Genomic DNA, 23,132 nt, shown 5'->3' with positions numbered 1-23,132 from the left:
CAGTTCCCACGTCCTCCCTCTTCCCTGTGAGCCGAGTGACCATGACCTGAGCACAGGCAGTGACAACCTCCATGAGGGGTAAGCACTGAGCTCAGAGCTTCAAGAGAACTGGTTGACAGAAATCCGAGAGATGAACTCTTTTTTTAATGACTTGTTCAATAGATGACTTAGCAGCTGGTGGGGAAAATGAGCTATAATGAGAACTTAGTTGAAAGTTGGGCTGAAATTATTTTTGCACCATTAGAAAAATGATGAATAAATGTCTCCAGATTGAGAATTTTAATATTTAGCTTATTTAGAAGCGGAACTGTTTCAAGCACTCTCAAAACCACCTTAGGATCTTTTTGCGCATAAAACACATGCTAAATATTCATAATTCCTCCCCACTCATTCATCCAAGAAATATAAAATTAAGTTTTAAAAATATATCCCACTTTTTAGCTCTTTGTAAGTTGATAATACCTCCCCATCCATTATTTAAAATGGATAATGTTTATAGTAAATTATTCTTTTAATAATATTCATTTTATTTAAGAATGATTTGCTTAACATTTAAAAAAAAATCTATAAAATCTTTATTGCCAGTAGACTTTGTTTACTAAAACATCACATTCTTTCATAGAAGCAGTATAAAATGTAAGCAAGACATACAAAATATTTCATTTCTTGAGGAAAAAAAATCAGTATAGAAATTCATATTTAATTACAAGTAAACCCCACAAGTCTTATAAACCAGATTGTAATTTTACCATATAATCAACATTTATATTTGCATAGAAATTCAGCTTTTTGTTTCCCCAAGGACTCTCATATCTGTTATTTCATTCATACTTCATAGCAGTCCAGCAGAATATGCTAGCAAGATAGTATCCTTAGAGCTGTGATAAGATCCAGAGAAAGTGATTGTCCAAGAAAAACCAAAACAAAACCAGGCCTGGTGTTAGGTATAGACCAATAAAACTTCAAAAAACACAAACCAACTATTACCCACTCATGCTCTCATTTCATAAAAAAAGAAAAAAGGGGGAGGTGTATTTTAATACCCCTAAGTAGGAAGGTCCTCATCTCAGAATATACAGACTCAAGAAAGAACTGTGGGTCACTGGAAACCCACCAGGAATGAAAGGTGCGGTTTTGGCTTCACTTTGCAGCCAGCAGCTGCACACCAACCCCCACACTGATATTCTCATTCGACCATGGACAACTCTGTCACGGTCTTGTGCTAGGAAACCAGAGTGTTCAACCATGTTTCCTCCGCTCAAGGTGGCACCTGCTGCCTGGCTAAGAGTGAGAGCTTAACTACAGGTCACTTAGCACCAAAGGGCAGTCAACTTCACCAGGGGTGATGACTGTGGCCGCCATTTTCCAAGCTGAGAAGAAACATGGTTTGTCAAGTAAAGTGCTTTTGAGGACAAGGGGCAGGATGAAACAGAAACTGGAAAAATTTGGGTTTTATGGCTGTTGTGAATAAGATGATGCAATAGAGAGACATTTTGTAAGAGGCTTCATTAATGAGAAAACTGGCATATGGAAAATTAGCAACTGTGGGACAATTAATCTAAAGTTACAACTGATGAAAACAATGACTGGCAGGGCCCTCTCCTTTCAATGAGATTCTGTATGTATCAGAAATAAGAAATGAAAATAATCACACACCTCTCCCAGTCACAGGACAGGACATGAAAACAAGTTCTCCTCCCTATGAGATGTCCATTGCCTCACAAGTAATGGTCCCTTATGTAGATTAAGCCTCATTTATATTCTGAGGTCTGAAAACACTAGGAAAAGTGATCTTTTACTTTTAAGTGTACTAATACTTATTTCCTTCTACTTAGCACAGGCTTATATAAAATGTTCTTTACATGTTCATTATGTCAATAGTTATTCATACAGAGCTATGGCGTCTAACTTACTTCTTGATTTTGTTCATTATTCCACCTTCATTGTTCTTAATATCATGGACCATCTTTTGAAGTTGTCTGTAAGAAACAAAATTAAGCATAAAATGTTAATGACTAGGTTGATTTTTTTTTAAAAAAGAAAAGTCTTCTATCTTTTTTGAATACAAAGAGAAAACTATCAAATAGCATAAATTATATTGCATTTAATTAATGTGATCATCTACTACTTGAGTGAGTTGAAAATGTGGCTACTTCTATAAGGAACGTGATTCTATAAGGAAGTCTCCATCCACTGGATAGTCTGGGTCAGTCTCAGGCTGTGAAGAGGAATTCTGATTCCCATATCTGTCCCTTCTGAGGAGACATTTGAGGCAAAAGCCCTCTGATCCTTTCAAAAGACTCAGTGTTCATCATTTACTATTAGAGTATCCACAGTGCAAGCACTGTTACGTTGAAAGACATAGCAGAGTCTGAAATCAACAAGATGTTATTGCTGGTCTTAAATTTACTCGGTAGAATCTGGAAAAATTATTATTTAAAAGTTGCACGTACACAAAATTGATAAGGAAAATGACCTGTGAATCTGATTGCTTTGGATAAAACTGCGTAAAATTGAAAGATAAATGACAATGACACACTGGAAGAAATATTTGCAGCAAATAATGGCAAAATAACTGATTTGATTTACCAAGACATCTTGCAATTCAGTAAAAAAATTAGTAATTCAATAGGAAAATGAGTGAAAGAAATAAAAGTGACCACAGACTAGTGAAAGAGACATCACTTATATTTAAGGAAATAGAAATCAAAACAATGAGATATATTTTGTTTATCAGAATGGTGAAACTTCAGTGTGATAAAACCTAGGGTTGACAAGGATATGAGAATATAGATATTCTTGGGAATATAAATTGCTATAAATCAATATATCTGTCAAAATTTAAAACCTCCATACCTTTTTGACTCAAAAATTCCATTGCTTGGAATTTGCTTTATGAACATGGTCATAAAACAATACCATTAAATGCACATAAACATGTTTATTGCAGTATTATGTGTAATAATCCTTGTCCTTCCCCTCTGTCCTCCTAAAATCCTGACCATCAGTTACAAAAGGGGAACTTGTTAAATAAACTTTGATATGAGTCACACAATGGAATACCATAGAGTCTTGTGGGAAAAAAAAAGAAACATAGATTGGTATTGCTGATAGATAAAATTCCCGAGGGATATTGTTAGCAAAAATGGAGGAGAAAGAAAAAGAGAAGAAAGGTAAGAGAGTTCAGAATAGTGTGTATCATGTAGTGGTGGGGGAGGAGGTTGTGCATCACTTTTTAGAGGGATGTTTAAGAAAAAGTTGAAAGGTTGTCTTCAAAGCCAATAGAGGGCCTTCACACAAATCAGAAAAAGCTGTGCCTTTCTTTTGGGAGGGCACTGCCCAAGTGCAGGGCAAACAGAACAATTATGAACTTTCTGGGCACCCACTCAAAGGCAGAGTGAGGATCCAATGGCCCTCGTGAGGGCGGGGACTTCTGCTTCCTAAAAAAGGGAGATTTTACATTCTAATGAAGATTTTTTTCCTATACTTTATAGCATGTATATGTACAAAGATCACTTTTATTGTCTATTTTATATACACATGTAGAGGAAAATGTTAGGTATACAGCCACCTTTTCTTCCCTGCATAGTAACTTCCTTACTTTATATATATATAAAATTTCACATGATTCTGCCCAGGAAGAATAGAGTATGTGAATTCACCTTTCTGGCTAGCTTGTTCCTTTGTTCTGAGGAGATTATTTGATTTGGCATTTTAGTTTGTACACAGCCATTGCTTTGGAGAAAATTGTGATTTCCTGTAAACCTGAGTGCTGGTTTCTCTGACTCTGGGGGTGAGGCCTTCTGTTAGGTACTATGCATTGAAGGGGAACATTTGAGCTTAAGCATAGGTCTGTGAAACCTGTTCTTTAGGGGGCATCTAAAAAATGTTCCCTTGGCTGTGTGGTCTAGAATACATGTGCAGAAAAGCTTTTCTGTGGGGCGATGGAGCAGTTTAGAGGACGACAGGACAGCTCACCTGAAGAATTCTGCTGGAGCTGTGGCCATCCTCTGCTAGGAATTAACTTAAGGCTTAATAACCCACCTATACAGATGCTTTGCTGTGGTTGTATACTGGGGGCCATTGGGCACCAAGGAGGTTTGGTGAGATTTACTGGGTAAGAAATAGACATTCGTCCTCTCAACCATCTTGGGAAAAGAGATTCTCAAACAAGGAATGGAGACTTAGACTGAGGATTTTGGGGAGCTCTTTCTCTTTCTAGGTCTAATAACTATTGGGTGCTAGAGTCTGGAAAACACAGACAAGCCTGAGGGGTTTTCAATAGTGGGGAGCAGGGGAAGGGAGGTGGGGTGCGACCCTGATCTAAGGCTGGCTCTGAGAAGAACTATTCCTGATACCATAACTAGCGATTTTCAACAGAGAATTCCTCTTCATCGTCCCTGTTAGCAGTTGCAGCTACTAACAGGGCTATGAGGAGGGAGTGTATTCCCGTGGCATGAAGGGATGGAGGAGAAACATAAGAGAAACTTCATTCAGGACACTACAAGGTTGTGTCTTGGAGAATTATCCTCAGTGGGGGCCAACTGAAGACCCCAAGTTTGGATGTGGGAAGGGGTAAGTGCCAAGTTGTAATTTGGGTAACAAAGGAAATGAAAGTATATTTTATACTCCCCACTTAGGGAGGTGGTGTGGACTATTCTACGGATGCCAGAGCACAGCCAAGCTCCAGGCTCAGGAGCAGAGAAGAAGGGCTGGATGAGGGAGAAGGGAAACACCTCTCCCTCCTGAGACACCCACAGGGTCCCTGGAGCTGGACCCTTGAGCTGCCTGGGAACCTTACAGTATTTCAGGATTTGTTCCATATATCCTGCATCAAACCTTCTCCTTTTCCTGAGGAATTCTGAAAAATTTCTGAGCCAGAGGTAAGGGGAAAAATGAAAGAGGCTTGAGGGTGGAGAGAAAAATATTGCGAGGAAATTGAAATGGATGGATTGGGAAGAAATTGAATAATTCTAAGGCAGAGCAGAGGGCAATGCTGGTTTTTCCACTGACAGTAGCTGAAAGGAATGTCTTTCATCTGAGTTACTATTTAACTAGAAAGAAGGTTTATGAGCCAGAGTGAAGGACCTTATCAGATGTTCTGAATAGCAGGGAGCCAGGGGCTGATCTGTAAAAGCAACTTTGCTATAGGTGTAGATTAAACATGTAAATCGCTGCAAAAAATCTGGTGCAATTTTGTCATTTACTCAACTTGATATTTGCTGCTTCTTGGCATTTCCTAATTACTTGTTATCAGATTATTAAAGTTATTATAATTATAGTAAATTGTCGAGTTGTTGCATAAATGATATGTGTTCTGTTTAAAATTTTTCTTTTCCCTTTGCATCTTGTTCACACAATCTGCTCAGTTACTGCTGTTACCAGGTAACTTCTGTCACCTGGAAAAAGTGTCCATCCAAACAAAAAAGATGTGCTGGCACTGGGCTCATTCTGTCAGCTCTGCACACATGATGTACAGCTCCGCTGCTCCCCTGGGGCATTGGCTCTATCGGGGGGCACTTTTCCTTCTTTGCTACCTGTAGCATATGCAATAGCAAAGGGACACACCACACGATGGGGAGAGTTTGCTCCCTATTTAGACATCAGTTGTCTTACTGAGATAAGTTGTAAATAAGTGTAGGTGAAAGTAGATAACATATAAAACAGCTTCACTTTGATTATTCCTTTCAAAAATATGCTCCCATGGTTATGGAAGGATTAAAAGATTGAAATGTTCACATTTTTAAAAGTTGTAAAGAGATAGCCATGTTCATTTAACAAAATAAAATAAACACAGTTTATCTAACATATTTCAAATATATGGCTATGCCGTGTTTAAACAGTCTGACATTTTAATATGGTGAGCAGGTCATATAGAGAATTTTAATAGTTATGATAGTTCCATAAACCAAGTTAAATTCTTTATTATCTCCTCTTCAATTTTTTTTTTAAGATTTCAAGCTTTTGAATTAATGTCAACAAACTTAGTTACATAACAACAAACTGGTGTAGGGTGACTCTGGCTAAACCTGGATCTCAACAGATTTAGATCCCAGAAAATACTGAGGGAAGAAAAAAATTCTTTGAAAGTTATCAGCAGTTTTCAAATAAGTAGCATACCCTAGAATCTGAAAGAGTAGTAGTTGTCACACTAGAATGAACCAGAACCACTGGATGCTTTTGAAATGAGGAGGGCCAGGCCCAGCCCCCAGAGTTTCTAATTGGGTCGTAGGTTCCTGGTGGGCTCAGCTTATTTGCATTTGTAAGTTCCCAGGTGGTGGGGCCACACTTTGAGCTGCGCTGTGACAGCTCATACCTTTACCCACCATGGGCCTTTTACTTGTGTCCAAATAAAGGACATGCCCTCTCTGGGAAGCTGAAGCCCTTGTTACCCGAGGGCAGGCAGGTGAGGCTTCAGGTAGACAGCTGAGCGGTCAATTTGATAACCTAGTATGGGCGTGTGCTTTACTGGAATATGCGACTTCTGACTATTCTCCTTATTGATTTAGAAAACCCTAGGCCTGTATATTTTTACTTTATAGTCGTATGTTTTCTTCTGGAGTCCTAGTTTGCAAAAACTGCAGGGTGGAGATGAAAGGCTCCAGGAAGAACAGGTACCTCATGTCTGTAACAGTCCAAAAGGGGCTGGACCCGCCTGGAGCAAGTCTCTAAAATGGAGTCACAGCTTGCTGTGATGTCAGGGCTAAGGCATGACCACAGCCCTGCCCTCACTGTCACTCATCCTCCAAAGACGTGAGAAACAGGAGGTAAGGACAATACGGAGCCACAGTGGGAGGCCAAAGGTTTACTCAGACACTTTCCCCAGGAAAGCAGGAGTGATAGCAGGAGTTAGAGACTAGGGAGCAGTGCCTGCTTCAACAGGGGAAAAGAGCAGAGGGAATTAGATGCCAAAGTATGGATGCCAATGACCAGGCTTTTACTTTTGCCTCTGCTCTGACAGATATAGTTCATGCACAAAGATATCACTTATCTCCTTGCCTTCTGTCCCCAGGCAGCCTGGCACCAGGGCAGGGACTTCAGCCCCAGGAACTGAACACAAGCAGCCCAGCCTTCTTCAATAAGTTTCTGAATGGAAGCGAAGAGCTTCCTTCTGTGGGCAGTCTCTATCCATCTCCATCTTAGACTATAGAAGTGGTTTCGACTTTGGCAACATATCTGAATCACTTGGGAGCTTTTAATAATTCTCACGCCCAGGCCTCCCTGGTGGTGCAGGGTTTAAATCTTAGCATTATCAAGCTATCCACAGCCACTGCAGCACAAGTTCGATTTCCTCAATCCCCGGCCACATGGTGCAGCAGACCTCTCCTGTCTCACCTGCTGCTCCCCTCAGTGTATTTCAGTCAATCTGCCTGTTCTGTTCCCCACTCTGTCTCTGGTGAATCCTTTCACCACCACCCCCGCCCAACACACACCCCTGGCCTGTGCCCCAGCTCTTGTATGCATAAATAAATAAAATACATCTTAAAAAAAAATTCTCATGCCCAGGCCTCCATCCAGGCTATTGACTTCTAGGTGAATCCAATATGTGGTCATGGATGAGAACCGCTGGCAGTATTACCAGACCAGATTAGATCTTTGTAGATCTCCAGGAAAGACCACTAGCTAAGAGTTCCCAGAGATGAGAGGAATCCACAGGTGATGACTGCCTGTCAGAAATGCTTCTGCAGGCTGAGAACAGCCTCAGGGAGGTGGAGGGCAGGACAATCCAGGCAGGCTCCACCAGGCCAGGGGCACCGGTAAGGCAGCAGCACATGGGTATTTTGGCCAGATACCCAAAGAGTAGCCCAAGAAAATGCATACTTTACAAAATACTTTTTCAGTAATTCTTATTAAATAGAGGAGATGATTTAAAAGATGGGCTCATCTGCAAGAAAGCTGTTTTTTCAAACTTAAAAAGGGAAAGAAAAGCATCAGAAAACAAGTTGACTTCTTTTTAGCTCCTTAGTATACGCCAGAGGACCATGAAGGGGCAGGATTAGCATATATCTTGTTCACTTCTGTCTTTCCAAAGCAGATGGAATGAAAAAGCAATGTTAATCAGAGAAAATCCCTGTTTAATCTGGGATTTAGGAATGAATTAAAGAAGGTCTCAAATTAAAGAACTCTCTGCAAACAAAAAGAGCAGGTAAGTCCTTCCTCTTTCGTCATCCCCACAACTTGACGCTGGGTCCAGCTCTGGTGTTTCCCTGTCGGTATCTCTGGGTCTGGTCCTCTTCTCAGAGCCAAGATCTAAGGCTAAACCTTCTTCTTCACACCACAGCAACTCTGCACTGGTCAGCAAGCACCTCCAAGCCATTTTGTGAAGGTTTATCTGGACTCTTTTCAGCTGATGTTTCTAAGACTCAGCTTTCACCAGGCACTGCTGAATCAAGGGTCTGCTGAATCAAGTCTGAGGGTTTGTCTTGGCCAAGAGTTACTCAGTCTCACCTTGAGCTTCTAGAACCCCTAGCTGGCTTCCCGTTCTGTCCTGTGAGATGTTTAATTTTCTTGGCTGGGCTGCCTTAGGACATCTGAGCTCTCCTCACACTGGCTTGATATCTCCAACTTAGATGTTTCCAAAATCAATCCAGAGGAGAAATTTTTCTAACATTTTCCTTGGTGTATATAGAAGGAAAGAAGACATTCATCATGCTGTGAAAGGATTTTTGAAAACACAACCATCACCGCTGGTCTGCTGATTCTTTGGCTGACGTCCCCTTTTGTCAGGTATTTAAAATCTCTCCCACTCTTTTAAGAGGTGATTCTTCATTTTTACAGTATGTTATATTTCTGTTTCTTTACTCAGGGATGTTGTGATTAGGGTGGATGAGGGCCTGGACATGGGAACACTGGTGGCCAACATGAGGGCAGGTCTCCTGAGCCCAGGACAGTGGGATAGTGTGAGCAGGGGAGTAACATCACAAGTGTGCTTTAGGACCTCAGCTGGCAGAAGGGAAATTGATGGCAATAAGGCTGGCAGCCCTCCAAGACGATGTTGCTAGGACACAGTGCCATGTTGGAGTGTGAAGCCACATGATCAGCAGTACTACTCCCGTCTTCATTTGAAATATCAATATTTTGTATCATGGATTTTTGCATTCATTAAAAAATATTACATTAAATATTCATCTTGATGTGCTGATTTGGAGCCTTCCCCTAAAAGTTTAGTAGTATGATTTGCTTTATACAGCACATGTATTTGTCTTATTTACTCTACAAACACCGAGTGAGCGTACAATGGGCCAGGCAGCTGCAGAATGCAGAGCTAACCTGAACACCAGCCCTGACCCTGGCAGTGCAGGAAAGAGGTTCTATCTGCCTCATTATCTCCTATGAGGCGGTTTCTGAAGCCAGAGGCAGATGCAGACACACGGGTTTATCTGAATCACACAAAATATCTTCCTTTTGGATAATTTCTGCTCAAGCTGATATCTCTGGCTACCAGTGGTCATTTTGAAGCCGAAAGCCACCCTTTGGTGACTGTTCTGTTTGTTATTGGCACGGAGCAGAGCCCACCCTATCACTGGAGTCCCTCCTCTGCCCTCGCCCACAGTCTCCTCTCATCCTGGCCCAGCTTCCTCCTGCCCCACTTCCTCCAGCCTGCTGGAGCATCATTGCTGTTAAAATTAGATTTGCAGATTTGGCAACCAGACTGCTTCCTTCTGGAGAGTGAGTTCACGGCGGAGCTGGTGCAGAAGTTTTGCCCAACCTTTCCATGCTGGGAGAGCCCCAGGAGGCTGCTATGGCTGGCACTCCTGCCCCACTCACAGATGGAGATACTGAGGCCCAGAGAGCTCACTCCCTCTTCTTTCCCTTTCCACATGTGGCCCAAATATCCTGCCAGAGGACCAGTTTTTCCATGGCAGGGACTGTGACTTCCACTTTCTTATGTCTCAGCCCAGAGTCATGGCTACAGTCCAAGTCCAGGAAGCCAGACCAGTGGCCAGACTCAGGTTGGCAACAGCAAGCACAGCAGCGGCCAGCACTGACTGAGCATGTGCCACACACCAGGTCTTTGCAGTCCGCGTCTCATTTCGCCCTCCCCCTCAGCAGTTAGGGCCTCTGATCACAACTTAGTCATGATAAGAATTAATCACACATCATAAAAATGCCCATCCTTAGCAGTTTTTAAGCATACAATTCACTTATGTAGTCAAATATACTTAGTATATTCACACCATTGTGACTACCCTGATTTTTTAAATTTTCGTTATTTTTTTAATCATATCTTTTTTATTGAGGTAACATTAGTTTAAAACACTGTATAGGATTTAGGGGTATGGGTTCACATGTATGAACCCACATAGATTTTTGCTCAGAGTTCTTTAATTTGCCCCTAATCCAACGCCCCTGGGTGACTCACACTGACATGCGTCAGCTTGGCCCCTCATGAGGGCAGGTGACTGGCTTCACCCCCTGTCCCTTGGGCGCCCTCCTTTCTGCCTCTGGAGAAGAAGTCTAATCAGGCCCTCAACCAGCCCAGCAGCTTTCGCTAGGTCCACGAGCCCCCTCCCACCCCATTGCCCTGCTATGGGTCCTTCAGTTCACACTTATTGCTTGGGGAGAGCATGGGCTCTTGGGGCCTGTTTCAGTCTTTAGGGAGGGGCAGAGAAAAAAGAGGAAGAGACAGTGGCAGAAGGAGGAGGAGAGAGAGAGCAGTGCCCACAGGTGGCCAGAGGGAATGTTCAAGAGGCTCCCTGGGGGCCCCAGACATGCTCAGAAGTAGAGTGGCCAAATCCAGCTGGAAGGAGGCGGAGCACCACGTCCCCATGTGTCCTTTCTCAACACCCAAGGCCACCGAGGAGTCCCAGAGAGCTGGGAGTATGTTCCCCTCATACTCGGGCACCTCGTGGCCTGGGTTGTCTCTTACTAACCACCCATGAAACAGAGAAAGTAATTTGCATGTTTCTCCAGAACCTCTACCATTTCTTTCTTTTTTCCTACCAAGAGCTGCAAATGTTTTGTGGCAGTCATTGACACGTCTAAACTGCCAATCTGGGCTTTGTGCAGATGGAAATGGGGCTGACTTGACACAACCAGGAGTTGGGGTGATCCTACTAATATCCTGAATCCTTTAGAAAATCCTGGCACTTTACCCTATCAGAGGCAGGAGGTGTGGGGGAGCCACCCCCCCAGGACTGAGGAGAGGACAGGGAACTGTGCTATCCTCACTTTAAAAAGTTCTTTGGGGGCCTTCCTGGTGGTGCAAAGGGTTAAGACACAACCTATGAAGCTGTCCGCAGCCTCTGCAGCACGAGTTCAATCCCCAGCTAACCACGGAGCCACACACATGGCACAGCAGACCTCTCCTGACTCGCCCACTGCTCCCCTCAGCAGTGTACTTTGGTCAATCTGCCTGTTCTGTTCCCCACTCTGTCTCTGGTGAATCCTCTCAGCCCCCCACCCCCACCCCATGCTTCTGGTCTGTACTCCAGCTCTTGTATGTGTAAATAAATAAATCTTAAAAAAAATAAAATAAAATAAAAAATTCTTTGAAGATTTGCCATTCCATGTGAGAGCAGAATTGTCACAGTGCCCTCTCGCCCTGATTTCAGGGGCTGGAGCCTGTGGCCTGTGGGGATCCCACACTTTCCTTCCCCTTAGCACCAAGCAAACCTCGCTTGTCCTTTCATCCATCCACATGGCAGAGGGGAACTCGGTAAAGGGAAACTTCTTCCTGAAGTGAGATAAGAGCAGTTTGTGAAAACTGAAAGCATTAGAGGAGGCACCTGCAGGTACAAATGACAGGGCGCTTGGGTTGGGAAGGCCTGGCGGTCAGGTTACTTAATCCCATCTCTGCTCTGATGTGCTCATTGTTCTTTGAGGTGCTGATGGCTGAAGTTTTACCATTTTCACAGTCTCTCTTCCATTAGCATGAAGTTTATCCTGAGTAACTGATGAGTCTCAAATTTGTAAGACCAAATGACAAAGAAGTAATTCTAAGTGTTTCAGGAAATTGTGAAAAGGCAATTTTATGTAATTCTAGAAAATGAATGTGTTTTAAGAACTTGAGCCTGTTCTTTTAAAAATTAACCTTAATGGGGAAAAACAAGTCTGGACCCATGAGTCTCGATACATGGTACAATGGAACATTATCTTCCACCAGGCTGGTCATCGATTTCTACAACTAAGAGCTTAGATATTTTCAGGAAGTAAAGAGTGATTTTAAGGAATATATTTCACATATACTGAAAAAATTGGACCTACTCAAGCTCATTTCACTGGATTTTGAGTAAAAAGAAATATTGAGGAGCATCTTGTGGGGCCATTGAAGTGGAGGGGAGCAATGTAGTTCTAAAAGTCATCTAGAAATAGATCAATAATACATTCTAAAAAGCTCTAATATTCAAATTTTATATATCACAAAAATACAATTATGGATCTACAAAACACACACTCTTGTGGTAAGTATGGAAAATAATTTCATTACCAATTTTTCTGTGGTGAAATACATATAAAGCTTACCAACTCGGTGCACTTGATAAATTAGCACTGTTGTGTAACCCCTGTTAGTGTGCAACAGAGGGGCACCCAAGGACCCCAAACCGGTTAAGGGGTGCATGCTTTGAAAAGGATTTGACCATCTGCAAGCACAAAGGCAAAGGAAGCAGACTGTTCCCAAAAGAACTCTTGGTCAAATGTGCAGCCAGGAGACTCATCCTAAAGTGCAGTCACTGAGGCCTGAAAGCCATAAGTCTAAGATACCTTCTTCCAGAAAGGAACCACAAGAAAGGACTTAGGCAGAGAGCTGGGTCAGAGGAGAAAGCCAAAACTAAAAATATACCACGTCATCCAACATGAAGTCAAGATAGCAGCTGCCATTGTCTCTGCCAATGACCAGGAGTCCTCTGAGGACTCTTACCCATATGTCTCTCTTTCCTCCACATCTCACCTCCAAGTTCCTTCCCCTTTTGTTCCCTCTCCCTTTATATATCCACCTTGTTTGTTCCCAGCTGCCTCCCATGCAGGAAATCTGGTTCATGTGGTTCAGGGACTTGTGGTCCGAGGCTACTGCATGGAAGTGGGGGGAGAGGGAAGAAAATGGCGCCTGTCTATGCTCCATGCCTTCATGGAGTTAGATCTATTACACCACCGCTGTCACCCTCAAAGGAAACTCCACACCCATAAAACTGTCATTCCCAACCTTAAAGCACAATTTCACCCCCTATTTAACAGCGAGGTTTTTATATGAATAGCTCTTATTTTAATCATTCATATTGAGAGGTTGTTTTCGGCATTTATCCAGCATTTATCAGCCCAGTCATCTGGGGCTGTAACAAGAGGACATTGTAACAAGAGGACTCTGAGCAGACAGTTGAAAAGGCAAAACAGTCACATGTATGCGGAGGGTCCACTTTCCCAGTGATGTCGAATCACATTTGCCATTTTCCTTTTTGAACCATTTTTTTTTTCTCATGTTTGCATTTGAGTGTATTATAGTTTTTGGCACAAAAATAAAAGGACTAGTCCCCTCCTGTTCAGTACTGGGTATAAACATTAATAACCTTTATGTGCTTTAAAGATTAGTCTTCATGCTGTAGCCTTTTGTACTTGGAATCAAGTAACGCTATAAAGTAGACAATAGCGAAATTAAACAGGGGATGGGACGAGAGGGGCAGGACATTTCATTCTGTGTTTGAGCTCCAGTCGGCTCCTCTATTCCAAGCACCCTTAGTCATGGCTTCCTCTTGGGAATCCCCTTTACTTAGGTGTGGTCTCCCTCCTCTGACCTTTCTTTCTTTCTTATCACTACTTTCTGGAACAATGATCCATTCTTTCAGCCACCCTCTGTGTGGGAGGCAGAGGGACACAGCTCTGCCCCCTTGGTCTGAGCTGGCTGTCAGATAAGTGATTCCCGCCTGGGTGTTAGTGGCAGATAGTGGCTTATTGTTGGAACCTATTACACTTCGTGATGCTTAACTCTGAACCAGGAGGTGCTGCCTGAACTCACATGGATGCCTCGCTAATGACGCAACATGGGACGTCAGGAAGGCCCAGCCCAGGAGGGATTTTTGGGTAGGTGGCACTCTGATGCCCTAAATTTAACATATTTACCATTACAACACCCTGTGCTAGATGACATATTATTATTCCCATTTTCTGGATGAGAAAGCCAAGACTAAAAGGCAATAAGTGACCTTCTTGAAGACCATGAACTAGTAAGTGCAGAGCAAGAATTTGAAGCCAAGTCTTTCTGACTGAAGTTCAGATTCTTTCCAGTACAGCAAAAACACCTTCCTGGGTATTTCTAAATTATGCCATCTTGGTCTTGTGCACGTAAACCACACGTAAGACCAACGCCACTCCTATAATTATACCTCACTCTCAGATCACATGAACTATTGTGGGAGCATTCCTTGAAAAATATGTATCAGTAGGACACCAAACGTGTCTGAGTCAGCATGGAATTCAAGTTTGGACCTAGAAACGTGTAACAGCCTGAAATACTGACAACACGATTCTGTCTGGTTTCACTGGGCTTTCTAATACGTTAGCTGTCTTTTCATTTAAAAAAAAAAAAAATGTGTCTAGGGAAATATAGCACACAGATGAAGCTAGGATGTTTTACTGGCCAGTAAATGACTCAGGGAAAAGGCAAAAAAAGTGGTCGTAGCCTACCCTTCCTTGGTCCTCACAAGCAGATGTGGAGGTGAGGGCAGAAACAAGCCCTACAGCCTCCTTCAGCTCTCTGGGCCTTGATTTTCTTACCTAAGAAATAAAGGGGCTGCAGAGGTGGGCTCTCAGCCCTTGTCAGTCAACCTCCATCACCTGGGGTACAGGGCTCTTGAACACGGGGCTCTGAGCTACCACATGGCCATACCCCCAGGAGACTCGGGGATCTCTGCTGCGTGTTCCCTACACTGTGGAGAGGGATGAAACCTGGGGCAGGTCTGGGGCACTGCTGGCCTGCTGGAGGTGGGGGGGCGCGGCGGGCAGGGACATGTCCCTTGGGATGAGATTCTTTTTCAGGAAAGTAGAAAACAGAGAATGTTGCTCAGCAAGGAGATGTAATGTGTCCTCTAATTTTCATTGTCTTGCTTTTGAAAATAGCACTGGACAACCATGTGGACTGAGGGCAAATGGGGCATTTGTGAAAGACTGATGAAAACAAAGGAGTCAAAAAGAAACCTGCACATGAAGCTGCCAATGGCACCTTTTCAGAAGAGGTGAGGCAGGTTGGGCAGGAGAGGGTGGGCCAAACCAGGAAGAGCAAGGGCTGGCAGGAGAAGAGCAGACGGCCCTCAGCAGTGGTACAAGTGCAAGTGTGGGAAGGAAGACAAGCTTGCTTACTGATGGGTGGAGACCTGGGGGTGGTAACACGTGAGCCAATGAGGCTGGGCACAGGCAGGAAGTGTGACTCCCTGAGAGAGGTTGTCGCTGTAGGCCCCAAGTAATCATGCCCCCACATCAGAACTCAGCACAAAAACCACTTCCCTACAATGTGCTTGAGGTCAGGTGGGACCTACAAGTCAGCAAGTCCAGGTCATGTTCAGGGGTCACCTTGAGTCTGGAGGCAGAACTTAGTTGGGGGCTGGAATTCCATCCAATCAGCTGGTGGGGTCTGTTTCTGGAGCCACAGGTGTGCCATCCACTTAACCCCCAAGCCTGTGCTTGGTTCTTGGAGACTTAGGAAACCTAGAAAGTATGTGGGATGAGAAAACTAAACTGTCCCCAAGAGGCTAAACAGAATCACCCAAAAGAAGCAGAGTGGCCGAGATAAGTGACATTGAAGGAGATCTGATGGAACCACAAAGTGTAAGACGTGATGTGACAGGGAGGCCGTGGTGGCCCCTCTAAGTGCTGTCCTACAGCATGGTGTCTGGGTTCAGGGGACTTAGAAGGTTTCCTTGGCAAGGCTAAATCTATAGTGAGCAAGGACACTATAGCCCCTTCTGTTCAGAGGCAGGATGGAGGACCCTGCACGGCCTTGAACATCTGGCAGACAGCAGACAGCAGCCTTGCCCCATCACAGGCCCCTGGCCTGCACCTCTCACCATCCCTAGTACACATTAGAGAATTGGGCAAACTCTTTCTGAGATCTGGATAAGATCAATACCATTTTCATGAGTCATTTGGAAGGGGAAGAGAGGAGATATAGGATTGTTTTATAATAGAACTGGAATAAACTTAAAAAACACTGCACTCTCAATATCCATCCACAGTTTCAAAATCTATATACCACAGCCACAGGGAGACCAGGGAAGAGAGAGTGAACAGGGCAGCCCAAACCATCCCAGCTGATAGAGAACTGCTCCAAATCTGTGCCTCCAGACATTGCTGTAGAATCTTCACATGACTGAGAAGACAACAAATGATCGACATCCGAGGGCATCTCCCTTCCACCCCTGTATTGTCTTTGATCAGGTAGCATTCATCCTGTGGACCTCAGGGCAACACGTTCTGCTTCAAAACAAGCACAGCATGTCCACCTCTATCCAGAATTTGGCCATTGGATCAGACCCACAAGCTCTTGGGCTTCTTAATAGCCCTGTTATAATTGAATGTTTTGTCCCAACATTAAGGAATTCCACTCAAGGTTCACTTGGTTTATTAACAGAAGAGGAGACAGAGACCATTCCAAGATGAACTTGTGTCGGAAGACTTGCTGCTCTCACTTCTTTACACAGGAGAGGTGGAGATTGACGCAGACCTCAATGGCACATGTAGTTCATGGAATCTAGTTTCGTTTGACACTGATTTTTTTTTTAAACACAACTTATAGGCCCAAGCGTCTCTAGCCTGTCCCCCCATGCATGCCTCACCCAAACCATCCCAGACAGAAGGCAGTCACTCTGGTGAGCAGAAGCCACATCAATGGTAAAGACATAATTGCACATTCCAAACTTTAAATACACAGCCACTCTAAGATCATACCAGTGAATACGTGCTTCTTGTTCTAGAGAGAATTCATTCCACTTGGTCTGAACCAGAAGCACTATGGACATTTGGGCTCAGATATTTCTTTGTGGTGAGAACTGCCCTGCACAATTTAGGGTGTTTAGCAGCATCCCAACACCTACCTATTAGGTGCCAGTGGCAGCCTCAGTTGTGATGACCAAGTCTCCTAGTGGGCAAAATTGTCCCTGCTGGAAAGCCTCTGATTAAATGCTGCTGCTATGTTGCGGGGAAGGCAAGCTTCCTTCTTATTAAGCTATTAAGTTAAAAAAAAAAGCCCTCGAGGTTTGCAGTGTCCCTCTAATAGGCTGCCATTTAATTTTTCTCTCTCTTTTCCATATTCATGTTTTTAACAGGCCTACATCTCTTGCTGTCATTGTATGAGGTGACAGTAAGGTCCTCTGAAAATGAGCCAAATTAACAAATTGTCCACAGAACAGAGGAGGTCAGTCATCATTGGAGGAAACCAAGAGATTATAAATACCTTTACTGGGTATGGTGCCAGCTGGTCTGGGAGCAGGTAGTGAGCAGTGATGTAGAGACAGGGCTGGGAGGTAATTGTGTTCAGTCCTTGGAAACTTAGTATCATAGTCCTGCATAGTCCATTTGGACAATGGCTGCATGAAGAGGAGGGAAGTTGTCCAGCCATGCTCATAGGTGACCTCTGCTTCGAGAGAGAGGGTGTCTGGCTATGTGGACCCTGCTCTAGGGTTTCCTGGCACAAGTCATGCCCAGAGCAAATGGGCAAGAGTGAGTTTTCTTTGCTGGTAATCCTAAAGTCCACATACACTAGATAAATTTCTAATGATTTGGCTACTGTGTACTTAGCCCTCAAGAAGAAAGAGCCCTTGCTGGAATATTCTATCCACCAATGTGACGCAGGTGGCCCAGCTGACTCTCAGCTGACATAACACAGGTAGGTGGTGTGACGAGAAGGGAAACCATACATCTTGCAGAAGTCTGTCTCTACCATTAGACATTGAGCTTCCTTTTTGCCCTCCCACATCAGCATTGGCTTCTGACCCAAGCTTATTAAAGAAGGAGAAGGGAGATGCCTGAAGACACATGTGTGCTTGAGAGTTGTTCTGTCTACCTCGAGCCACTGGGCAGCCTCTTGCTTTGCTTGCCACTCCAGTTAGAGGGGGTTGGAGCCATTGCTGTGAGTAGGAAGAGGGACAGCAAGCGGTCACTTATGATGGTGTGTTGAAGCACTGGTTGTTGCATTTACTTTTAATTACTTGTTATACTGCCCATGTGACAAATATCATCCCGGGCATTTTGACCATGTTGTTCTCCCTTGGTCTCCACAAATCTGTGGGGAACGCATTTCCAGTTTTGACAGTTGAGGAAACTGAGGCAGAGAGAAATGGAGAGACATCCTCAAGGCCCCATAGCAAGTAACTGGCAACTGGAATGACTCCAACTGCATTTTCCTATTAGCTGCATCACAGCTACTATCCACATGGTCACATCTGGATGCTATCCAGATCCCAATGTTTAGTGATAGACACCTTTCAAAGCAGTAAGGGAAAAAATTGAAAATAGATTGAAACCTGATTATCTCAAGAAAGTTGATAATTCACCCAAGAAGTATTTTCAGAGGGTCATGGGATAAAACGGTCACCTTAAAGGATATAACCTATGTCAGACATGGCCTTCATGTTTAGCAGATCATTCAGCATCAGAGCTGAAAGGACCTTTGGGAATTGTCTGCTCCAAACTCCTCATTTTGTACATGAGGACGCCAGGGAGACGAGGGGCTACCCACGATGGTGTGGTGGGAAAGGGAGTACATGTGGCTGATCATAAAGGAAAGACTTCAGGGTGTGGTTGGGGAATAGAGGTGTAGAGAGAGGGATGAGTCAGACTTAGGGTTGGGGATGATGCCATTGACAGAAACAAGAAGGGGTAGAGGGGTGCAGAAAGGTGTAAAGGGGATTTGTTTCTGAAGAATTGAACTTGGAAAGTTAAGCAAAGGAAACTCCAGGTGAGGACTTAAAGGACATGACTATGTCCCGGAGTCTAACAAGTGGGATCCCCCAATGAGAGCCCTGGCAGTGGGGCCAGACACCCAAGACAGGGCTCTGTCATGCTCGACGGTGTTATTAACCACTTAGACAAAGGCAGGGAAGGGCTGTTTGTCACGTCTACTGTCCATGCAAAGCTAAATGCCACAGATGTCAGAATCAGCAGGTAAAATAGCCAAAATAACTGGAAAGAAGAACTGAAACTAACTTGAAATCTATCAAGGATCAATGTAAATCAATGTTTATGTTCAGAATATCAATCGTACACCTACAGAATTAATAAGAATAACAAAAAATCATCTTAACTCAGTACAGTTTTTAATCTAATAATCACCATATGCAAGGGTTGCTGTGCCAGTTGTTTATTTAATTCTTACGGTAGTCTTATGAGATCAGTACTGTTATTATCTCTGTCTTAACAGCTGAAAAACCAGGACCAGAGAGATTAAGTAAATTTGCCTGAAGTCACGCGTATGATAGCTTTGCTGAAAACTACCATACTCTTTAACCAATAAGCTAAGGGTTGAGGAGACTTGACTACATTGTGTTAAAAACTTTTTCCACTTGTAAAAAAATAAGCGAGTATGTGTGTCTGTGAGTTCATCAAAGAAAAATACGCAGGCATAGATGATGAGTCCATGGATGGTTAAGAAAAATATAAAATTTCCTTTTCAAATTTGCTCTATTAACATGAAGAGATATATTCAACACAGCTCAACACTATAAATGTCTACCAAGAAACTTTTGTGGTTACGGGAATGTGTACTGTGGAAAGATTGAGAACCTAAATCTCAGCTGGTTTTCTGAGATTTCCACTACCTTATAAAATCCAGAGGGAGATTATGGTTAAGAATCTACTGAGAGTTTATGGATCCCTGCTCACAGAGAAACCTACTCGTGTGATGCCTCAATGAAGAAAAAAAGGGAGACTCTGTGCTCATACATTCCTGTGGTCACATACAACTTAGCTGCCTCGCATTTCTCAATTCTTCCACAGCAGAAATTCTCAGGCCGAGTACCCATCCCTAACTGTGTCCATCTGAGAATGTTGTCCTTTATCATGAGAAGTCCCTGTTTCTATCCAATCCCATCTGCCCTACATTCCTCGGTGGACTTCCCTCCACCCTCCTTGTCAGCCCCTCTGCCTCCAGTCTCTTATCAGCCTTGGTAATATGCCCATTGGACCAGGAGTGTCCCCCCTGTGGACACCCATTATGTATTTTTTTATGGCTAATAGTTTGAGTAAATTCTCATATAAGCTTTGCTAAACCCAAGAGCATAAACACAGCTCTTCACTCAGGTTGTCATCCGGTGCTAAATAATTGCACAGCCTTCTGACTGGTGTTAAACAGCCAGGACAGAGGATACAAACCACAGAGATGGAGTATTTCATCTACCCTCTTCTCACTATCTAATTATAGGAAAGATTTAAGATGGTGCTTTAAATCCATCATGTTTACAATCTCATTTCTTTGAAAAGTTCCATGTCGAGACTGCACATTTTACCAACCCAGGCTAATTCTGAAAGACAACTGAGTAATCAAGTGGAAAAAAAAAATTTCTTCTGCCTAAGCAGATGAGTGTAATGTCTGATTACCCAAAATGTAATTCTGGCTTTCCACACACTATAATCTGCGCTGCAGATTGCCGTCAACTGCCCCGTGATCAAGTTGGACTTAGTCCCAAAGGGAGGGATCATAAAATGATTTAGGGTCAATGTCTTTCTTAAATTCCCATTCAGAGTTTTTGAAAGACATTCTAAGGTTTAATATAGCTGAAGGTTATGGCTTTAGACTCCCTTGCTCATTTGAGAGAAGCCTTAATGTCCACTCTTTGTTAGTTTCTTTGGCATGTCTTTCCCCTCATTTTTCCTTTTCATTCCCACCACTGCACCCTAAACCCAAACTGACAAGGCTGGCTGCTTGGCTTACTCACCTGTTTCCCTCCTAGTGAGTATCCCTGCCTCCAGAGTCCCACCCTGCTGGCCTCCAGGAAGCCTGCTGGTCTGACATGTCCAGTGTGTAAATCCTTCTCTAACACCCTGTGTTTAAAGCCCTCATTATCCTTGGTGACCAGCCCCACCTTATCGGAACAGTCTGGTCCCACATGCTCAACACTCCAGCTTCTGTCGGGTGGGAAACTCCTCACCATCCCACAAATAAATGGTACCTTAGTGCAGGTCCAAGCATCAGCTTCCCACACATGATCCTTTCCCCCTCGTTCTTCAACTACTTTTATCTTCCCACCTCTCAGAAGCTTAGTATCTTCCCCACAAAACCTTTTCCAGCTACTCCGATTCTCTTCTTATACTCATTTAAGTCACTAATTCCACTGCTTTAACTACCCTCCGTCTATGAAGGTTTAACAACTTGAGACCAGCTGGAACTCAGGTACCTTGTGGTCCCATCAGCACAAGTCCTAACAGCCGCCCTTGACTACACACTCCGGAAATGGCAGCCTGCGGCCAACGCTCCCCAGTTCCCGGATCAGCAGTTGTTTCAAAGGTGTGTTTACCAAGCACCTGCCAGGTATAAGACCCGTATTCTAACTGTCAAAAGCTGTGCCTCTGCCAATTCCAGATTAATTTCTCTCACATTTTGTCTTGAAAACTAATTCTCTAGTTCCTTACAATTTGTATCACATCACCCCATGAAAAACGGAAGTTCAGATGGTAGTTGGAATAGAAAACACTCACTGAATATTTAAAAATTCCAATGTCCCAAAGTCATGATGCCATGAAAGCTCAGAGGAGTTTCCTGATTCTTGCTCTTTGGGTCAATTCTTTCTAAAAGACATTTATATTGATATGAGGACAATGGAAAATCAGATCTGATTTCCCCAATTCACTAGTGATAATCACCCAAAATAATCAGAGACAATAAAACCACAACGAATGATTATGACCATGTTCAAGTAGGAACCCCCAATGGTTCTCAAATGGTTGAGAACTCAATTTGTTGTATTCAGACTCTGAAAGCTTCCCTTGGGTAGAATCTAAGCTTTTCCCTTTTCTGTTTTTATTGCCCCTCCAAAGCTTTACCTTTTAATCTATTACTGGCAAAAGCCAGTCAGAATAAGCGCACTTGCTCCCATATATTTCCCTAAAAACCCAGTCCACTTCCTTGCAGTAATTGTCATCCATTGCAGTGGAACTAGCAAAGTACTCCAGGATATTTCAGTATTTCTGAGATGCAGTAGATCATCGAAGGAAAAAAAAAGAGAGAGAGAGAGAGAAGAAGTATTGAATGGGGAAAACCTTACCTCAACTTCTGACTGGCAGGGACAGTTATTTTGTTAAGCTTGTCCATTCTTTCTCGCAATCCCAAGAGGCACGGTGACCGTTCAGTGGCGAGGTCAGTAGTCCCTGACCCTCCGGGGCAGCACTTGCATGGTAAGCCTTGGGTGCCAAGGGTCCCAGGCGCCTGAGTCTAATTTCCGAGGTGCAGGCTGCTGGCAAACACCCCTGCGCTAGGGAGAAGTAAAACTTGCTCGAGCACATAGTCAAGTTTCATGTTTCTACATAATCATGTGATCTGGGTAGCCAGCCAGCTCGCTGATTACTCCACATTGTGTAAACTTTAATAGTGAAACCTATTGGACATGCACATTTCTTCCCAGCTGCTTTCTTTTATAAGATCTGTAACCAGGTCAGGGCAAGCTTCTAGCTGGTCACTACTTCCTGTTGTCCTAGTTACATTCAGTCCCTGCTTTCAGTAGGTGTTGTGCTGTCCCCAGCAGCTTCTTGGGCTCAAGGAAAAGTGGAAAAATCAGTTCCATCTGAATGTTTCTGTGGGACTTTCTGCTCATTTGCATAAAGTCATGGATAAGCTTTTCCACTTAAAGAAACATGATATGAAAATGACATTTTTGTTTCATTCTCCTCTCTCCTCTTCCCAAATCTGTTTTAAAATAAACATCGGGGCGGTAATAACACAGTTTACTGGGAGATAATAACTCTCCTTTGCTGAAGATCTCTTTAAAATGGAATAGATAGTTCTCTCAGCAAGGGGGTTTAGGGGTAGAGAGAGATGAGTGCTCTGGTTTAGGGGAGATGATCTCCATCATAAGAGGAGGCCTGCTTATTGGGCTGATGGAGTCAGGAGATAAACTTGTAGTGAGATGTTTCAAATAAAATCAGGATGTCCCTCCCAAAGTCAGCTGCAATTAAATCTCACAATCTCCCAACAATGCCTTTCTGACATTAGGCCA

General features: G+C 43.5%; 1 protein-coding gene across 4 annotated transcripts in view; it reads right to left on the bottom strand.

Annotated features, from left to right (window-relative positions):
* The window catches only part of BLNK (B cell linker), a 60,199-nt gene extending 37,537 nt beyond the window's left edge, over positions 1 to 22,662 (bottom strand). For all 4 annotated transcript variants that reach the window (XM_037496003.2, XM_037496004.2, XM_037496005.2 and 1 more), the window contains exons 1-2: positions 22,185 to 22,662; positions 1,914 to 1,979 (exon numbers count right to left, since the gene is read on the bottom strand). In XM_037496003.2, the coding sequence (XP_037351900.1) occupies positions 1,914 to 1,979; positions 22,185 to 22,231 (113 nt within the window). In that variant the 5' untranslated portion in view covers positions 22,232 to 22,662. The remainder of the gene's footprint in view (positions 1 to 1,913; positions 1,980 to 22,184) is intronic.
* Positions 22,663 to 23,132: the final 470 nt, after the last annotated feature.

The sequence above is a fragment of the Talpa occidentalis genome, unplaced genomic scaffold (genome assembly GCF_014898055.3).
Source record: "Talpa occidentalis isolate TD23 unplaced genomic scaffold, MPIMG_talOcc4v2.1 talOcc4.8, whole genome shotgun sequence".
NCBI classification, from domain to species: domain Eukaryota; kingdom Metazoa; phylum Chordata; class Mammalia; order Eulipotyphla; family Talpidae; genus Talpa; species Talpa occidentalis.
This window is presented reverse-complemented; position numbering and strand designations above follow the sequence as displayed.